This window comes from Cherax quadricarinatus, chromosome 5, assembly GCF_038502225.1.
Source record: "Cherax quadricarinatus isolate ZL_2023a chromosome 5, ASM3850222v1, whole genome shotgun sequence".
In the NCBI taxonomy this organism is placed as follows: domain Eukaryota; kingdom Metazoa; phylum Arthropoda; class Malacostraca; order Decapoda; family Parastacidae; genus Cherax; species Cherax quadricarinatus.
In genome coordinates, this window is record NC_091296.1 from 60471635 (window position 1) to 60492227 (window position 20593).

The following is a 20593-nucleotide window of genomic DNA, read 5'->3' on the forward strand; positions in this document are numbered from 1 at the left end:
ATACAATATAGGTTAGCTAAATTAAGCTGAATCTGAAATCTATATAAATAAAGTTTGAATTATAATGAACATTTTAGTTATGTGTTATTTCCTAAAATAACTCATGATTAAAGTATATCTTATACTACTATACTTTATCAAATTTAGCTCTGTTTTACAGTTCTTATTGGTTTATCAATATGCAGGAGTTACAATGTATGTAGCAACTGGCTATTGTCATGGTATGGAAAATGATGAAAAAAGAGTATATGAGGATTATTAACCTCAAGGGTTAGTAAGCCAGGATAACTTCCCCAGAAAAGCCAACCAGTGTGGCATATCCTTTGGGTTCCATTGATCATCTTTCAGTCACTTAGTTTCCTACTTCATCCTAAGTGAACAGAGGGAAGACTTATAAGAAAATATGCGCATTGTGTCCACTTGTCCCAGGCCCTTCAGTTCTGAGCCAGAGGTGCTACCATTTGAGCCATGAGCTACCTGGAGGAACTTTTAACCCGTAAACGGTCCAAATATATATATACGTTCTCTCCCGTAGTGCCCCAACTTTTTTGAGAAAAAAAAATAATTTTTTTTTAATAGGAAAAAAGAGCATATGGTACCCAGGCATCCCTAATTATTTTAATATGCCACACAGTGAGTGCTCACACCCATTCTCTCATGTCTAGGCAACTCAGGCTTATCGTGGCAATGTTGAATGTATGACAAAAAAAACGTATATATACGTTTGGGGCACTAGCGGTAAAAACGTATATATATGTTTGGACCATTTACGGGTTAATAAAAAGTTATGAAAAACCACATGTACTCAAACCTCCTCAGAAGAGGAAATGTGTAATTACCTATTTGTTTTTTTACCTTTTTGTAGCTACAGGAGCAGTGCTATGCTTGTGGTGTCCCATCTTCATTAATGTTCATGCAATTTTTTTAGTTTCCGGTTGTTACTATCTCAAGTTTATTTCATCCATCCATCACTCAATATGTAGTTTCCCAGCTTCCCTACAGCACCATTAATTTATATACTTAGATTTAATATTTATATTTATGTTAATTTGATTTATATCTGTGGCCTTTTGTTATCCCTGTTGAAGATGCAAAAAAATCTATTTTTCATATTTATCACTTTATATGTTATCATATCTCCTATCAGCCAGTGTGAACAATATAAAATTCCAGAATGAACTGTAAAGTATTTACAGAGGAATAAGATTTAAGAATGTTTTACACTGACAGTCAAACTGAAATGAATGTAACTGATGTACCATAACTAGGAGGAAGTAAGAAATTATTGATAGACAACAATGAAAGGAAAGCTTTGGGATTAGGTAGTGTGTCACTGTGAAATTCAAAGAAATGTTTGGAGGAACTTAATAACATTTGCCTCCCTTATACTTTTTCACTTCCATCTCCTGTTCAGTCTTTCTATGCCTTAGCTTTTTCTTGCTCTCTTCACCTTGTTCTCTTTTTGTTGTTCACTTTTAACTTTCTTCATTGGGACATCCAAACTCTTCCAGCAAGCTTTGCAACTTCTCTTTAAAACCTGCCCAAAGCATTGTGTTACCAACAGAGCAAATGTGACAAAGCCCTCTTCATACCAGATTCATTAACTTTTATTCCTGCACCTCTCCCAACACTAAGATTCATGTCTTTTACAAAGCCATCGATAATTACTGTACCTCAAATAACAATAGTGACATCATACATCTCTTTCAAAGGCCCACTTTTACTGGAAAATGTTTCCCTCTACTCTCAGAAAATCCCTTTGCAGCCTTTAATAACCTATTGCTTATTCCATGCATTTGAAACTCCTGCCACATTTCTCTGCTATGCACACTAATCCTATGCCTTTTCTCAATCCATAAATGCAATATACATCTTGTTTTTACCCTTATCTAAGTAATGTTCACTTATGTACTGTACATTAATGCACTCAGGGCACTGTATGACTCGTGGATTTATCACTTCTTTGTAGACATTATTGTGCTTTAATGCAAGCACTCACTCCACACATCCCTTCCCTTTGTAAACTTTTGTTTTTCTGCAGTGTTTCCTATTAATTTTCCTGCTAGATCTACCATACACTTACCTAGTTACTGAACAGCTTTTTTTTTTTGTTTTGAACATACAGGCTATCTCCCACTGAGGTAGGGTGGTTCAGAAAAGAAGAAACACTTTCACTGTCACTCAGTCATGCTAACATCACAGTTTAGATGCCCCTCCAAACTGCAGTATCCCCACCCCCCTCCTTCAGAGTGCTGGCACTGTACCTTTCATCTTCACTCAAGTCCACCTAACTGGTTTCTCTAAATCCCTACATAAATATTATCCTGCTTACATGTCAGCAGCACATTAAGTATATAAGTACTTATTTGGCATAAATACAGAGTACAGTTAATACTGTTCTTTTAGGCATCTTTTGTAGGTGTAGCATAAATATTTTGAATTTTCTAGGTATAACAGTGGTAATTTGCCTTTTCTAGGTAATAGTTATTTTCAGAGTAGTTTTAGATGTCAACTTGTTGGATTACCTTCCAACAAGGTGATGTAGTCCAGAAAGGAAACACATTCACCATTATCAATTAAATAGCTGGCTTGTCAAAAGTGGGCAGGACTCACAATTCAAATGACCAACCCAACTGCAACATCCTCGCCCCTCCTTCCTATTTATGTAGGAATTTTTTGGATAATGTATAGTGTACATGCAAATTATAGAAATTACTTTTATAATTATAGTTTTTGTGAATTTTCCTAATCAGCTCTGTTTCTTTGCAGGATGAAACTGGTGCCTACTTAATTGACAGAGATCCTACATATTTTGGTCCTGTGCTTAATTACCTCCGACATGGAAAATTAGTAGTGAATAAAGATTTAGCAGAAGAAGGTATATTGTGTAATGTTCAAGTTACTTTGTTGATTTTTAAAGGTTTGCTTTAAACTGTAATATACTCAAGCACCACAATAACAGCCATCTAATCTCTAATCTCTTCCTACTACTTACCTTGTAGCCAGAGAGCTACAGGGTAAATATATGGGTAAGTATCAGTTTATTTAATATAGGTGAAACGTTTTCATATTCCTTCGTTGTTTAACTACTTCATAGCTTACAAAAAAGGTAAATTCAATTTAGAAATTAGTCCACCAAAGAATAGTGTTGTCAGTTTATTAAACCTTCTGTAAAAACTATACAAGTTAAACTGAAAAAAAATCATTTGAGTTGAAGGAATATCTCTGCTGATGTGTAATTCATTAGGAGATGAAGTGGACCAAATTGAGGTTGAAGTGAAATGTGAATAGGACAAGTTTCAATAATTATAATGTAGTAAAAAATATAAATTATTTATATAATTAGAATTAGTATGCAAGGGGCTTAGACATACAGCAGGCATGTGTGAGCGTGTTAGATAGGAGTGAATGGAGACGAATGTTTTTTTTTGGACCTGACGAGCTGTTGGAGTGCGAGCAGGGTAATATTTTGTGAAGGGATTCAGGGAAACCGGTTAGCTGGACTTAAGTCCTGGCCTGCACTTTAAAGGAGGGGTTTGGGATATTGGCTGTTTGGAGTGGCGTCTAAACTATCGTATCTGAGCACCTCTGCAAAGACAGTAATTATGCATGAATGATAGTGAAAGTGTTTGTTTTTGGGTCACCCTGCCTCATTGGGAGATGGCCGACATGTTACAAAAAAAATTGGGATTGGACTTTGATCTATTAGGAAAACTGTGTGTATCTGAAATTGAACTCTTTTTGCTTTTAGGTGTAACCCAAATGCTTTACTAATGAACTACAACTATCAAGGATAGGATAAATGTATTACGATTGAGTATGGGACAAGGATGCACCTCCTGAAGCTAAATAAACAAAGAACTGAATGTCTGTCATGTGGTTATAAAAAAAAATTCAATTTTAGTCTTAACTTAAGAAGTTTCTCAGCTTCTTTAAATTCTTCTTGATCATTATGTATAGTAGTTGGAATAAAATGAAACACTTTAAAGTTAAATGGAAACTATGTCATTTCAATTGATATACAAGTTTTTTCAAATCAAGAAAAGTAAATTAGAGGATGACAGAAAAATGAGCAAAATGCTGCATTCAGAGGAGGGTACCATTGTACTTTAGGAAGATTTTGATAAACTAATGTTGTGGTTTGAAAAGTGGCATATACAAATAAGTGCAAAGTCTTAATCCTTGAGAATGAAAATAAGTTAAATAATCCTCATACTTATAAACTTGGTGATGCAGAGCTTGTTCATACAGAATGTGAAAAGCCAAGTTTTTAAGCATATACATACAATGTTACCCCGAGTTTCGGCCATAATTCATTCCAGAAGGCTGTTCGAGTGCTGTTACCAAACGAATTTGTTTTCATAGATTAGTCCATTTCAGACCCCCAAAATACACTTACAAAGGCACTTACAATAATACACTTACATAATTGTTCGATTTGGGAGCTGTACGAAACTCGGGGTACCACTGTACAATAAGGCCAACAGATTACTTGGATTCATATCAAGTAGCATAAATAATAGGACGAGGGGGATAAACTCCTGAGTTTATATAGCAGAGAGAAGAGTGAGATGTAATTATGACTGGTCCAATACAGGTGACATAACAGAGCAGGTCACTAAAGTAGAAGGCCCTGCTTAATGTGTCAGTAAGCCTATGAGATAACAGATGTATCTTTGGTTTAGACACACTTCCTTGGCTTTATGAAATGATGTTAGATGTGTTGATTATAGCAGATTCTGAACATTTTTGTTTATATTTATCCAGTTCTTTGATGATTTGCAAAAATGTATTGGGGTAAGGTGATGGTTGGTATTATAAAAGTGATTGACTACTGCATGATGAACACAAGACTTAAATGGGGGGTATAGGCAGGGTGTCATTTGTGTTTTTATTTTTATAGTATTGTGATTTTAAAAATATTATGTTGTATTTTCTCAGGTATCTTAGAAGAAGCAGAATTCTACAACATTACAGAGTTAATTAGGTTAGTGAAAGAACGCATTAGCCAAAGAGATAACCGACCACCAAAAGCAGGGAAGAAACACATGTATAGAGTACTTCAGTGTCATGAGAATGAGCTAACTCAGCTTGTGTCAACAATGTCTGATGGGTGGAAGTTTGAACAGGTAAGTTAAATTGAGAAGACTTGCTAATTTATAGAATTCTGAAGCAAAACAGAAATTGTATTTACCATATTTATTTGAGTTTGAGGGGAAGGGGGTAAGGGGAAAATGAACTCCAGATATTGGTCCTGTCTCTTAAGTTTTGATCGACTGTTGCTCTGTTGTGTATATTTTTAAACTCCTCTATAGAGTATGCTCCCACTGCTTTGTTGCTTAGTTCATTCCATTTTTTTTTTTTTTTTTTTTTTTTTTTTTTTTTTTTTTTTTTTTTACTATGACTTGCTTTATCAGTGATCAATGATTCATCAGTCACTACTAAGTCACCAGTGACTATAATGTCCCCAATAACCACAGTCTCCACTGATTGCTGGAGACACAGTGGTTCATACACTTATTACATCTCCCTTGCCTGAGTTTATAGGTTTGAACCTAGGGCATTACGGTTTCTGTTTTTTTACCAATTGTGTTGAAGGAATGCTTCCTTATATCTCTGTGACTCATTTGAATGAATAATTTCTACCATATTACCCAGTTCATGTAGTATCCCTAGTGAAGAGTCTATCCTGTTTACTCTATGCCCCACAGTGTTTTGTATGTCAAAGTCGTATTCCTTCTTGTTCTTTGCTCCTCCGGTGGCATGAGACCTGGTTCTCACATTATTTCTTCATAGCTCTTTTCTGTTAATTCAGGCACCAATCTCATTGCATTCATTTGCACTTTCAAGTTGCTTTTTCTCTCTTTTACTAGGAGAGGATTCCACATTGGCACTGCATGATCAAGACTGAACTGCACTTATGACATAAAGAGTGTTTTGAAAGGGTTTTCGTTTAGGTTCCTGAGTGCCATTCTTACATTTTCAAGCCTAGTTTGTGTTGTTGTTATTCTGTTTTCATGTACCTCAGAAGATAGGTCTAGGGTAATTGCTAGTGCATGATATTTTTTTAGTTTCGGTGAACTTTTCCTTTCCCTTGCTTCTCTTTTACCTGATGGTACTCTAAGTATCCTTGGAAACAGTTCATTGAAGCCTGGAGACTTAGTTTTGCTTTAATGTTTGATAACCATGTCCCTAGTGACTGTGATATTACTTAATTTGTTTTCTTCAAGCCCTCTATAATTATTAATTGCTGGGATAGCAGTGTGGAACAACTGAAACCTCTGAATGTGATATTTGACAGGCATATCCCTACTCTTCAAATTAAACCACTTCTCATTTATTGCAGCATCACCACTTGTTTATCTTGTTTATAGTGTTGAGTCTATTTGTATTGTAAAATTGGGAGACTGCTTTCTTCTTTTAGGGCTGACTTACTCAAGAAATGAAAGAGTAAGGATTTGAAAAGAAAAAGGGTCAGGGCTATACTGTACTGTCTGCATTAATTTTTCTCTTTTTATTTCTTACTTTTCTTTTATATTTAGTTTTCTCTTTCCTTTTCCCATTTTTTTTATTTTCTCTGATTTTGATTATTCTTATAATATCAGTAAATGAAGCCGAATGATAATACAGTAGTTATTACCATGCTGTACTATGTATGATGATTAGCCAGGATTTCACAAAAATCTGTAATATTTGGACCCTGTGCTTTATTTTAATTTTGATGTGAAATGAGTATGTAATCTGTGTCTAATAGAGGACTCAAAAATTCTTTCTCTTCTCCAGTTGATCAATATTGGATCTCAGTACAGTTATGGAAGTGAAGACCACACAGAATTTTTGTGTGTTGTCTCACGAGAGTATTCATCCTCCTCCGGCTCCAATCAGTGCTCAACTGACCGACCTGACCACCTCGATCTACACAGCTCCAAGGACTGTAGGAAACTGAACTTTATGTACAACTTGCCAGCATCTCCCTAGAGATCTCTGCTTTTCGATTCCCCCCATGCTCTCGCTGCCTATGCTGTCAGGGATGTGGCTTGCTGTGCTATTATTGCTACTGCTGAACAGTGCTAAATGGTGAACATGGCTTATCAGTTGTGTAATGCCTTTTGCTGTGGACATTAGTATAGAATACAGTGGATTTTTTTATTTGGTGTGGATACATTAATGTAGGTCACAGTACTGTACACTATTGACTTTGAGTAAAAGATAGATGTGAAAGTTATTAGAATATATTCCAGGTTGTGTTCACTCATATAGTACTGCTTAACTGCCTGCCAGTATGCCTGACAACATTACTTGTCACAGAGTCGACACGCACAAAAATGTCACTTTAGGATTGCTGCGTACCCAGTCTGTTATGTCCAAGACAGAGTTAAGTGTTAAATCTGTGGTGGTACATAGTTCACACTTTGCCTTGGCATCACTCTGGGACCTGAGTGGTATGCATCTTAAGTGGCAATTGTTTTCATACTCCTGCTTGCCTTACCTGTTGAATATGTCGGGAGGGATGTGGTTTGATTACACATTTTGTATGTTTGAATGGGGTAGTTCTGAGTATTTTACTATATCCTCCTTCATGTGTAAGGAGACTATTGCCTCTTGTTAATAGTCAGCGGGATACTGTTAGAGGATTTATGACATGACCAGCAGTGTTTAGCCAAAGGTAGCTTTTTTACAATAGTTTCTTTAAGTGTGATTCAAATGTAATACTAAAGAAACTCTTGAATGAATATTGTTTATGCTTTTTCCCAGTTGTTGAAAACACAAGAGTGCATATTGGATAAAAAAAAATATTTTAACAGATTTCAAGGTAGAATTCTTCAAGAGAGAACTAGACAAGCTGCTGCAATACAGGTAACATCCGACTTATGACCAAGCTTGGTTCCGACCAACCGGTCGTAAGTCAAAATGGGCGTAAGTCGAACCTTACTACTGAATATTAACATCACACTTTTGTAATGATTTTATTTTATTGTTTTATTTTGGTATTTCATTCTTTACTTTACTTTTTATGCTGTTAGTACTGTATTTTATACTATAAGGTTTAGGATAAACACTGTGTACAACACATGTTTATTTCCCAGAAATATGGCATAAAAAACATGGTCGTAAGTCGAGTGGTCGTATGTCGAGCAGGTCGTAAGTCGGATGGTAGGTGTAGATGCTTGATCAATCGGGTTGTGATGGCTGTGGGGGCCTGCAGTTCTCGGGTAATATTAGCTTGGCTGATCTGGTAATCGCCAGAGAAGCCTGGCCTCAGGCTAGGCTACATTAGTAGTAAAGTCTTCACAAAACTGGTCACAGGTATGACACCATGAATGTAAGCACTATTCCTGTAACTACAAATGTGGAATTACATATTACATACACCATCTATTGACAAAGACATGCGAGAATAGACACATGACATATGGGAGTTTGTAAAGGATAGGAAGAGTGCAGAAGTGATAGTGTTAAGTAAAAGGACACAAGTGCAACTAATGTGACATTTTATTATGGCAACATTTCACTCTCCAGGAGCTTTGTCAACTCATAATGGCTTGATAAAGTTCCTGGAGAGCGAAACGTTGTCACAATAAAATATCACATTAGTTGCACTTGTGTCCTTTTACTTAACATACTGTTGGTAATTCTACCAACTTTAATACAGAAGTGATAGCAAAAGCTTTGGACTTTAAGTTGAGGAAAATAAAAGATAAAACAAATTAAATATGGACATGTTAAATATTGAGAAAAAATATAAAAATGGCCAGTCAGAAGAATCTATCTCCTTAACAGAGTAAACCCCAAAGACTCAGCAATAACAAACAATACTAAACACCACCACCTCACAGATTCAACCTTTAAAATAATCACATAGAAACAGCATTCTTTACAACCCCCACCTTCCCTAACACCAGACCACTCCACATTAACACCCCACAATAACCTACCCTACTAATTTCTTCCACATCAATCTTCTTTCACTAACACCTCTCCCTCTTTCCTGCATTGTTCACACCCATAAATGTTGCCAACCCTTCCTTAAACTTCTAATCATAATATAGTATAAGCTGTCCTGCACCACTTCTCACATTCAACAATTTTCTCACTACCCCAACAAAGACATGAAGAAAATTGTTTAACTTAGTAATGGGTAATGTTATAAGGCAGCATGCCAAGGAACCAATGAGATTAAGAGGAAATTATAAACTAGCAACATCAGACCTAGTATTCTCCTCCAGTAATTTAGGTATAGAGCAGATTTAGAATGGAGAGCCCATAGGAGCAAATGATCGCTTGTTGTTATTCAACTACCTGGTAGAAATGATAAAAAAGAGACCATAGAGCCCAAAAGACATGTATAGGAAAGATAATTAAGCATGAGTTTGATGTTTTCTTACACAGTAGGATGCTGAATTTTGAGGAAAAAGGAGGGGTGTTAATGTTGCAGTTTAAAAACTGTAGTGTAAAGCACCCTTCTGGCAAGACAGTGATGGAGTGAATGATGGTGAAAGTTTTTCTTTTTCGGGCCACCCTGCCTTGGTGGGAATCGGCCAGTGTGATAATAAAAAAAAAAAATACCCATTTGGATGGCAATATATTAGACACACTGGAAAACCCATAATTTAACTGTCAAAGCAAAGCAGAAAAAGTTGGGAACAGAGGAGCATGGAAAAATTTGCAGAACAAATCCAGTGTCAGATAACATGGAAATGAGCAGCAAAACTTGAAATTCTTGTTTTCAAATGAAAAAAGCAGGTAAACAATATGAAGTGGACATATGAATATAGCTTTACCCATGTAGCTAAAAATAGGTGCAATACATCATATATGGGTAATCTTACACACATTAATGCTGTACTCTTTAATAAATATACAGTGCACTATCATGCAGTGCAGGAAGGAGTTAAATTCCTGAAAATTGATGTGATCCAAAAATGCCTTACATAAAGTGAAGAACATATAGGAAGCATAGGGTTATGTTCCAGCACATCCAAATTTACCACCCAAGTGTTTTTGCTGTTGTACCAAGTTAAAATGAGTACAGTATAACTTAGCTTATATTCTGGTAGTATGTACTTACTGAATTTTAATATTGAGAAGAGGGTTGATAGGGACCTACTGGGTTGATCTGGATGACTCTGGTTCTTCTATTGCTGTGAATGCAGAATTGTCATTAGTAAATGATTGTACTGGAGTGCTCAAGTACATATTTTGTAATGCATGTGGTCTGTTTTACCTGGCAGTTCTTTATAGAGCTCACATCACGGAATCATCATGCTTTGAAGACAGTTGTTCTTTTCAAAACTTTCATACTGTCCAGCACTAAGCATGCATTGTTTGAAGGCTTTCCTTTTTTTCCCCTCACACTGTTTTATAGTTATGGGGTTTTGTGCCTTATTTTCTGAGCACTATCTAAGGGTCCCTTTGTATTTTTTCCTCATTCCACATATTCAGGAATTGTTATGTCTAATTGTAGTAACAAACTATTTGGTATTCTTTTGAGCAGGTGATAATCTGTACTACATAATACACATACTCTTATTTTTTCTCATTTCTAATTATACAAATGGTTATGTCAGAACTTGTGGGCATTTTCCATCACATATCCACCACCTCTAAGCATGATTAACACTTATTTTCTTCAACACTGTCATTGATTCATGCTTGTTCTTCCTCTTATCATGTCCAGCATCAATAGTATTCCTCTTGGATGTCGTGGTTAATATCTAGAGACCACATAAAATGAGAAAAGTATCCAGAAAAGCTTGATAAACACCGAGTGAGTGAGGCACAAAACCCTTTCAGGATGCAACTGTTGGTGGCTTAGGCTGTCTGTGGAAAGGAGGGAAGGAGTCATGTAACATGGCATATTGTATCAGTATTTCATGAGCTGGCTTGTTTTTAACTGTTGACATATGATATCAAGTTTTTTTGGTTTCAGCTTTTGAACCATGTTGCAAGAAAATCAAACAAGGTGAAGCTGCATTGTATAAGGGTTTCTTGTATATTTTGAATAGCTATAATTTTATACTTTCTGTAAAGTGAAATTTATTCAATACTTGTAGAGCTTGTAAGAGCAATTAACATAAAAATAAGAAAAAATTAAACATCATCATCTCTGAGAGTTTTACTTTATATTCTTAAGCCAGTTTCTTTCCATATGCTCTTTAGGTTAGGTTAATGTTAATTATCTAAATTTAACCAATTTATAACATTCGTTAGCATTAATAAATGCAATGAAACATAAAGATGAGACTAAGTTTTGATGCACCAACAGAGAGCAGGGAACCACCGAGAAAACTGAGGTAGCACACCACTAAAATCCTGACTTACGTTTTAGTGTCACAGTCACTTGATCAGCAGTCTTGAATCATAGTAATAAACCGACATTTGCTTAGAAGGATGAGTTGTCATCTGCAGTTTATGTTAAATTTATGAACACTGATTTAATGTTGAATACTAATCAATCTGCAGTTGGACTGCATCAATGGCTAACAGGTCTATCACTCTCTTTATTCACCTTGATAATATCTTCCTTCTCCTACCAATGTACTGTAACGTGAACCTGAGATTTCTACTTCCAGTACTGGGTAGGGCTTCCCTTTGCTTCCAGACAGTTTGAATTCTTTGTAATGTGGATACAGCAAAGTGCTGGAAACATTCCTTAAAGATCCTGGTCCATATTGACATGATAGCAAATTTGTCGGATGCACATTAATGCTATGAATCTCCCGTTCCACCAAATCCCAAAGGTTTGCGCCAAATTTTGGCCCTACCTTCTGCATGTTGCAGCAGGATTCACGGTTCATCATACTAGGTGACGTTTTCCAATCTTCAACTGTCTAGTTTTGATGAGCCTGGGCCCACTTAGCCTCAGTTTCCTGTTCTTAGCTGAGAGGAGTGGTACCCAATGTAGTCTTTTACTGCTGTAACCCATCCACTTCAAGGTTTGATGTGTGTGTGTTTAGAAATGTGAATGGGAAAATGCTAAATCATTTTAATTGAGTAGTATTTTACATTAAAAATTGAATATGCAGTGGTGGTATTATGTCTACACCTAAACAAAACCAAGTGAACTGGCTAGATAAAGTTTGACAGACAAGCTACAAAATCCCTTCAAGGGATATAAATGCCTTAATGCCAGTGAAGGCCTCTTGAATCAAAGGAATTGGAGATACCCTCCCTTTCCTCAGATCAAACTTATGGGTTTAGCACTTCCTAATAAGCCATGAAGTCAGATTGAAGTGAGTGGAGAGAAGTAGCTATTGGGATTCCACATGCTGGTGGAGTGTGAACAAGTCAGTACCATATCTATAAAGGGATTCAAGGGAAAATGGTTAGCTGGACTTGTTATGGAGGAGGGAAGTACAGTAAGAACGTTGTGATTTGACGATTCATGTGATTTTTAATGTCCATGCACTTCTAGAAAAATGGCTAGGATATGAGTGATGGAAAACTTTTTTTAACTTTGGGTCACCCTGCTTTGAAGGAAAATGACTGTTAAAAATATTAGGTAGTTATAGATTAATAAAGTATTTTTTTAGCATTTATGTAATTGACACTATGAACCACTATTAAGGTACATAACTTCAGGAATTATTTCTCATTCTAAATAGGGTATTGTAAACTATTGTTTATGATAACTTTACACAATAGAGTTATTTAATTTTAATTGGTGTATTAGTGGAGGTAGGAATTATACAAGAGGTACCATAGTTGCATCATAATGGTTAGGATACTGTACAGTGGACCCCCGCATAACGATTACCTCCGAATGCGACCAATTATGTAAGTGCATTTGTACGTGTATGTTTGGGGGTCTGAAATGGACTAATCTACTTCACAATATTCCTTATGGGAACAAATTCGGTCAGTACTGGCACCTGAACATACTTCTGGAGTGAAAAAATATCGTTAACCGGGGGTCCACTGTATGTGCATATATGTAGTACATGCGGAGCAGGATATTAGATTGAATTTAGGCAGTGTTCTTTAGGAAATATATGTTAATTTTGTGAACATTTTGCAGATTTTGATTGCTTGTGGTACACTTCCATTGTTTGGGTCCCTTAAAGAAAAAAAAAAACTTGTTTCTACATAAGCTGAACCATATATGAATCATGTTAGAAATATATTTTATTTCTTGTGTATTGTCCATGAGTCCTCTTGCAGTCTCCTAGGATTAGCTTCCAATCTGAAGTCGAATTGCAGGATCTTGTAGAGGCTGAGTGCCCAAGTGAATATACCCACAGGTAGTTATAAGGCTTTAAATAAGAGTGGTATTTGTTTCCTGAAGTCAAGAGTTAGTTCTGACTACTGATTTTTGTATGAAAACTGACTCTTGAGATAGTTGCTGGTTGTTGATTCCCATGTACAGGTCCCACATGTGATAATGGATTGATTAGAAACTACAGTATTATAGGTGTATACATTTTTTAATTGCTTTATTAACTAGGTCACCGAGGGTGTTTGGATCATTTCGAGTTGAAGGAGGTAAAGGTGGCAAAAATGTATTTGTTTGAGATATTAGGTGACATTAAATGAAATATTTAATGAGGATTGCTGAATCTAGATAAGGCTTGTTTGTTCAAATGGCTGGCTCTACTTTATATCAGGACACTTTACTAGGGACAAAGGCTGATATCCGCAGCTTTTTTATACATTTCAGGTGATGGATGTGGAAATAAGGAGTATTAGGGGTGCATCAGTGCATTCTCGCTGTAATCTGTCAAAATAAAAACGGGCAATTTTCTCACTAGTGTTACTTATTACTGATGAATGTTTCATGGTAGGTATTCATTCTAGCTTCAAATGCAGAGACACATTCAGCTGTAGTTTTCAAAACTGTTTTAGAGAAAATGTAGTGTGTTGAAAACTTCAGTGTCTTAAATTTGTTCATAATTTTAAGTTCCCAGGCAAGTACTCTACCAGATTACCTCATTGGAGGAGAGGAACATTTGCTTCTTCCTTAGACATCAATGAATGCAAGAATTAGCATTATATGTCACCATTTACATTTAGTTTGTTGTGTGTTGTGGCATGACCCATAAAATATTTTGATTACAACCTTCTCACTACAGTGGTTTTGTTCTGTATTAATTTTCCATTGTAGTCATGCTTTACAAAGCAAGTAGAGTAATTGTCAACACGATCACATGCTGAATAAATCATACAGGTGAATATATTGACTCATGTATTATTTCTCTAGAGATATACAATAAAGGAGTGACTGCACAACACAGGTAGAGGAGTTAACCTTCATTGCGGGCAGCTGGGTAAAAGATAATGCCTTCATGTCATTTTTTCATATTTTTATAAGATATTAATGTATCATAATATTACAATGGGTTGTTCTCCATGAATGGTCTAAAGTCTAACAGTTAGATGTCAAGATAAGGTTGTGGCATCTGTTCCCTTCTCTAGGTTGGAGCCTTAGTGATTCTTTGGATTCAAAAGTCTCACACATGTACTGTATGTATATTTCAATTTTAAACTCTTGTAATCACATTGACTTTCACTGTGATGGGGTTGTCCTGATGCTGTGTGTATAACATAGCATTTGTACATATAAAAACCAGATTCACATGCATTAATGATGCCTAAGCATATCATTTTCTCTATTCCTGAACTATTTTTTCAAACTGAATGAAGTTTTAGTATATGTTGATGACCATGCCTTCTGTTAATATACAAGCTTTTGAAGATAATTTTTTTTTTACAGATCCTTTTCTTAAGGTACACAGAGAGGATTATTAATTTTTTTTTATGATAGCTAAAATTATCATGTTCAATTCCTTTGCAATTAATAAAGTTTATTGCATACATTTTTTCCAAAATTATATACCATTTGGCCATAACTAGAGTATTTGGTGTACATCATGTTAGGCCCATTCTTAAGGTCTTGTTAAAAATTACCCAAGCACATAATGGTTTACATAAGGATTTTCTTTATATGAAATGGTAATTTGATATTGTTGATGGAATAATGTTGTATTGTAACAGAGTTCTTGGATGTACTCTTACCTAATTAAGAATGTTTTAACAGTGTATGAAACACACATGTTTTTATTTTATTTTGGAATACAGTACAGCCTCTACTCACTTAGCAACGTACTCGTTTACTGACGACTCGAACTTACGATGGGGGCTCTGACCAGTATGCATACCTAAGTAATGTAAATTAGAGCCAATTTCCTCTATTCAGTTTTTTACAATATACAGTACACTACAGTATAAACATTTAAAAATGTACTAAAAATGGTAAAAATGCTGCAAAGGTGACATTGAAGCAATATTAAAGATGGTTGACACAAACCCACTACCATTATAGTATGCTCCTTGCTTAGCGACGAATTCGTTTACTGACATGATCTTAGCAACAGAACTTCATCGTTAAGTGAGGAGAGGCTGTACTTGATAACACCAAGAAAGTGAGTTCATAAACACACTGCTTCTTACTTCACACATATATGGTGCAGTTTTATATACTAGTACTGTACCATCAAAACTGTCAGTGAGAGCACAGACATAGCAAATATGTATGTGACATTGGTTTGCACATAACGTAGCTCTATTTGTCGAGCAAGGTGCAATATGTTCCTTGAATGGAGAGTTGGAGGAAACACTGCCTACCCTGGCAGTCTTTATGGTACTGTTCTTTTAATTTTGATGTATATGAGTAAAGGTAATTTGATCCTGTAACAATGTTGGTAGAGTTACCAACTGTGTTAAGTAAAAGGACACAAGTGCAACTAATATGACATTTTATTGTAGCAACGTTTTGCTCTCCAGGAGCTTTGTCAAGCCATTACAAACAATACAGGGACACAAAGGGGTAAATACATAGGTACAGAGGTGCAAAGCATAATATAATCATTGTAGGTAGTAGTAGTAGTAGTACTTGTGGTGATGGTTGAAGTAGTACTTGTGGTGGTGGTGGCAGCAGCAGTGGCGGTGGTACTACTACTACTACTTACGAACAGGTTCAATTCCGAGCTGTCGTTCATAAGTCCATTTGTTTGTAAGTCCAACATATGTACGCATATAGTCGTGTAGTATATGTATGTATGAACGTTGAGTAACCTAGAAGTGTACATAGTTTAAGCATATACATGAACATAGGAAAAATACAAAAATACATTATTATGTCTACTTTTGGTTCCATTATGATGGCCTGGTGCATTTTAGCACTACCACCTGCATCACCACTACTTTTGTGCTTAACCCTTTGACTGTTTTGGTCGTATATATACGTCTTACGAGCCACTGTGTTTGACGTATATACAGTGGACCCCCGCCTTACGATATTAATCCATTCCTGAGAGCTCATCGTAAGCCGAAATTATCGTTAGCCGAATTAATTTTCCCCATAAGAAATAATGGAAATCAAATTAATCCGTTCCTGACACCCCAAAGTATGAAAAAAAACAATTTTACCACATGAAATATTAATTTTAATACACACAAACTGAAGAAGACATGCACAATTACTACTCTACTAAGAATAGAATACATGACACTTACCTTTATTGAAGATCTGGTGATGATTGATGTGATGGGAGGAGGGGAGTGTGTGGAAGTTATTGTTTAGAAGGGGAATCCCCTTCCATTAGGACTTGAGGTAGCAAGTCCTTTTCTGGGGTTACTTCTCTTCTTCTTTTAATGCCACTAGGACCAGCTTGAGAGTCACTGGACCTCTGTCGCACAACAAATCTGTCCATAGAGCTCTGTACCTCTCATTCCTTTAAGACTTTCCTAAAATGGGCCATAACATTGTCATTGTACAGGTTGCCAACACGGCTTGCAGTAGCTGTGTCAGGGTGATTTTCATCCGTAAAGGTGTGCAGTTCAACCCACTTTGCACACATTTCCTTAATCTCTTTTTTTCAATTCCATACTAATTCTTGCCCTTTTTACCACAGGGATGGCACTAGAAGCTTTCTTGGGGTCCATGGTGACTTATTTTGCAGTTACAAGCACTAAAAACACTGGGATAATGTGAAATGTACCAAATGTATGCGTAGATGCGACTGCACTGGCTGGCTTGTAAACACTGGCGCTGAGGCCACACGTGGGACGCGTCTCGGACAAATCACATAAGGCGAGTTTTTTATCATGAGGCGAGGCAAAATTTTTGTGTTCAAATGCTTCGTATGGCAGATTTAACGTAACGCAATGCGTTCGTAAGGCGGGGGTCCACTGTATACTCAAAAATTCTAGTGGCTTCAAATCAAGCAGGAGAAAGCTGGTAGGCCCACATGTGAGAGAATGGGTCTGTGTGATCAGTGTGCACCATATAAAAAAAATCCTACAGCATGCAGTGCATAATGAGGAAAAAAAAATGACCGTTTTTTTGGATTAAAACGCCTACTTTGTGGTGTATTTTCATATAGTATTTCTGGTTGTATTCACGTTTTCTTGGTCTCATTTGATAGAATGGAAAACATATTATAGAAATAGAGGTGATTTTGATTGGTTTTAATATGAAAAGAACCTTTAAATGGAGCTCAAAGTAGGGGAAATGTTTGATTTTTGCCAATGTTCAAAAGTAAACAAATGATGTCATTGTCCAATAAATGTCCAACTAGCCATTCTGATATGCAGTCATTAATGGGTTGACATTATTTATACAATTACCACAATATTGCAGTAGTCTGCATAACAGTAAATCTTTTATTTTTTGTTTGAATAAAAATTCAAAATAGAAAGCAAGAATAATATCAGAGGGGCCTGCAGATGTGACTGATGAACAAAGAAAATGTTATTTTAAAGCCTGGAATGTCTGCATTGTTCATTCTGGACCCTATTTTGAAACTGGCTTATTTTTTTAATTTGCGTGAAATTGACCAAATTGCAAATTTCTGACCACGTTATTGGGTAGTTGAAATCGGTAAATGAGCAGTTTCTTGTACTCAATCGATAGAACAAATGGAGTTCTAAGGAAATAGCTATGAGTTTGGTCGACTGGAACAATGGAATTAGCCGAAAATAGGGCTCAAATTGGGTGAAATCACTGATTCGCAAATATTGCCGAGGTCGCTAACTTCGCGAGAGCGCAATTCCGTAAGTTTTCCATCAAAATTTTTTTTTTTGTATCATTACCCTCAGGAAAAGATTCTCTTATGATTTCATAAGCAATTTTTTTTTTTTTTTTTTTTCCAATTTTTTTTTGACACCAGAAGACACCTCAGGATTTGGGGTTTCAACAGTTAAGGGGTTAACACCAGACATACTGAGGGATAATAATCACAAATAACACTGAATTTGTGGGGAGAGCACAAGAACTCATATAAACGATGATGCTAGAGCAACCTACTATGTATTATTTATATCTTGGCGCTTCCTGCAAATTGTTTGTATTATAGAAAGTTTGCAACATGGATGTTCGTGTTGGAAACTACACAAGTACTACAACTACCTACAATGATTATGTTATGCTTTGCACCTCATTCTGTACCTAAATATATATACCCCTCTGTGACCCTGTATTGCTTGTAAAGGCTTGACAAAGCTCCTGGAGAGAGAAACGCTGCCACAATAAAATGTCGCATTAGTTGCACTTGTGTCCTTTTACTTAATTTGATCTTGATCATATTTAACATCATAAAGAGTTTAGTTTATGAAAAGTTTGTCATTATATTATAAAATGTACCTGGTCCACCATCTGCACTTTTAAAAGAAGTAGTTTAATTTTTTGAGATTATTACATACAGTAGGTTGTTGGGTTTTTTTAGGTAGCATTATGCTATGTATTCTAGTTCCTTATCCAAGACTTGATTGGTTCCATTATATTTTTTACTTATAATTTCACAATTATTTAAAGTCAGTGTCTGTAAAGAAAGTGCAAGTTTTTATAATAAATAAGTGAGAGTTACTTATAATGTTTAAAAGATTATCTTTTCCTTCAGAGCTTATATCATCATTTAATATCAATAATATGTATGTGATTTTGTACTGTGCTTTTGGGGGATTCTAAAGAAAAGTTGCAAAGGTTAGTGGACGAGTTTGGGAGGGTGTGTAAAGGTAGAAAGTTGAAAGTGTTAGATAGGAGTGAATGGAGACGAATGGTTTTTGGGACCTGATGAGCTGTTGGAGTGTGAGCAGGGTAATATTTTGTAATGGGATTCAGGGAAACTGGTTAGCCGGACTTGAGTCCTGGACATGGGAAGTACAATGCCTGCACTTTATAGGAGGGGTTTGGAATATTGGCAGTTTGGAGAAACATCTAAATTGTCATATCTAAGCGCCTCTGCAAAGACAGTGATTATGTATGAGTAATGGTGAAAGTGTTGAATGATTACCTGGAGATTACCTGGAGAGAGTTCCGGGGGTCAACGCCCCCGCGGCCCGGTCTGTGACCAGGCCTCCTTAGGTCAGTGTCCCAGGATGCGACCCACACCAGTCGACTTACACCCAGGTACCCATTTTACTGATGGGGAACATAGACAACAGGTGGAAAGAAACACGTCCAATGTTTCTACTCTGGCTGGGAATCGAACCCAGGCCCTCACCGTGTGAAGCGAGAGCGTTAACCACCAGGCCACCAGAGCCCTGAAAGTTTTTTCTTTCTTTTGGGGTTTTTCTTTCTTTTGGGGGTTTTTCTTTCTTTTTGGGTCACCCTGCCTCAGTGGGAAACAGCCGTGTTAAAAAAAAATGTATGTGCAGTGTATAAAATACTGTGATACATTAAAGACCTTGTGAAAGAATCAGTCAGAATACACTTGTGATTTTTTTATGAGGAATCTCATTTCAATACTAAAAAATATAAAAATCAAATTGCATAACACAAAAAAATTCTAAGTTTCATACTGTAAACCCTTTCACTCTAGGACATGTACGAGGTACTATAAAAAAATTACCATACTCAAATTTTTGCACGCTTCCTGGGTGAAATATGATGGTTTAGATCACTGCACAGCGCACTCTTGTGAAGTAGCGTGGTCAATCATTCCATTGAGGTCAGATGGGCATATTTTGTCAAGTCAGTGAGGAATCTTTAAAAGAGAGAACAGCATGTGAAAAATTCTGTTTTAAGTTCAGTAAAACGACTAGTGAAACTCACAGAATGCTTCAGAAACCATTTGATGATGCAGTAATGGGCTGGACACAGAGTTTTGAATGGTTTTCTCGATTCAAAGCAGGACGAATGTCAGTTGAGGATGATGAATGCTCTGGTCATCCATCAACGTCAGAAACATGCCAATATTAAAAAAGTGAAGAAGGCTTTTCGTGAAGATCATTGTCAAAATATCCACAACATTGCAAGTGCTGTGGGAATTTTTTATGGGTCATGTCAAAGCATTATTACCGAAAACTTGAATATGAGATAAGTGGCTACGAAATTTGTGCACCATTTGCTGACTCAAGACCAGAAAGACCATTTTCTGGCCATAAACAACATGGCTGTTGTCCCCTACCCTCATTACTCCCTAGACTAGCCCTCATTGACTTTCTCTCTCTCTTTCTCTCTTCCCAAAAATAAAAATGGCACTCAAGCTGTGGCATTTTAACAACAAGGAGATTCAAGCAGAATAACAGGCTGCACTAGATGCTGTTAGGAAATAAAAGTTCCAGAAATGTGTTGAAAAATGGCAGAGGGGGCTGG

The 20593-nt window shown here is 36.3% G+C and overlaps 1 protein-coding gene across 2 annotated transcripts in view; it reads left to right on the forward strand.

Moving 5' to 3' along the window:
• inc (BTB/POZ domain-containing protein inc) overlaps positions 1 to 20593 on the forward strand; it is a 31161-nt gene that overhangs the window by 635 nt on the left and 9933 nt on the right. Inside the window, exons 2-4 of one of the 2 annotated variants that reach the window (XM_053771550.2) lie at positions 2770 to 2878; positions 4942 to 5129; positions 6784 to 6934. In XM_053771550.2, the coding sequence (XP_053627525.2) occupies positions 2770 to 2878; positions 4942 to 5129; positions 6784 to 6934 (448 nt within the window). Of the gene's footprint in view, positions 1 to 2769; positions 2879 to 4941; positions 5130 to 6783; positions 18863 to 20593 lie in introns of those variants that run through there. The other variant, XM_070102821.1, reaches the window with a different exon arrangement.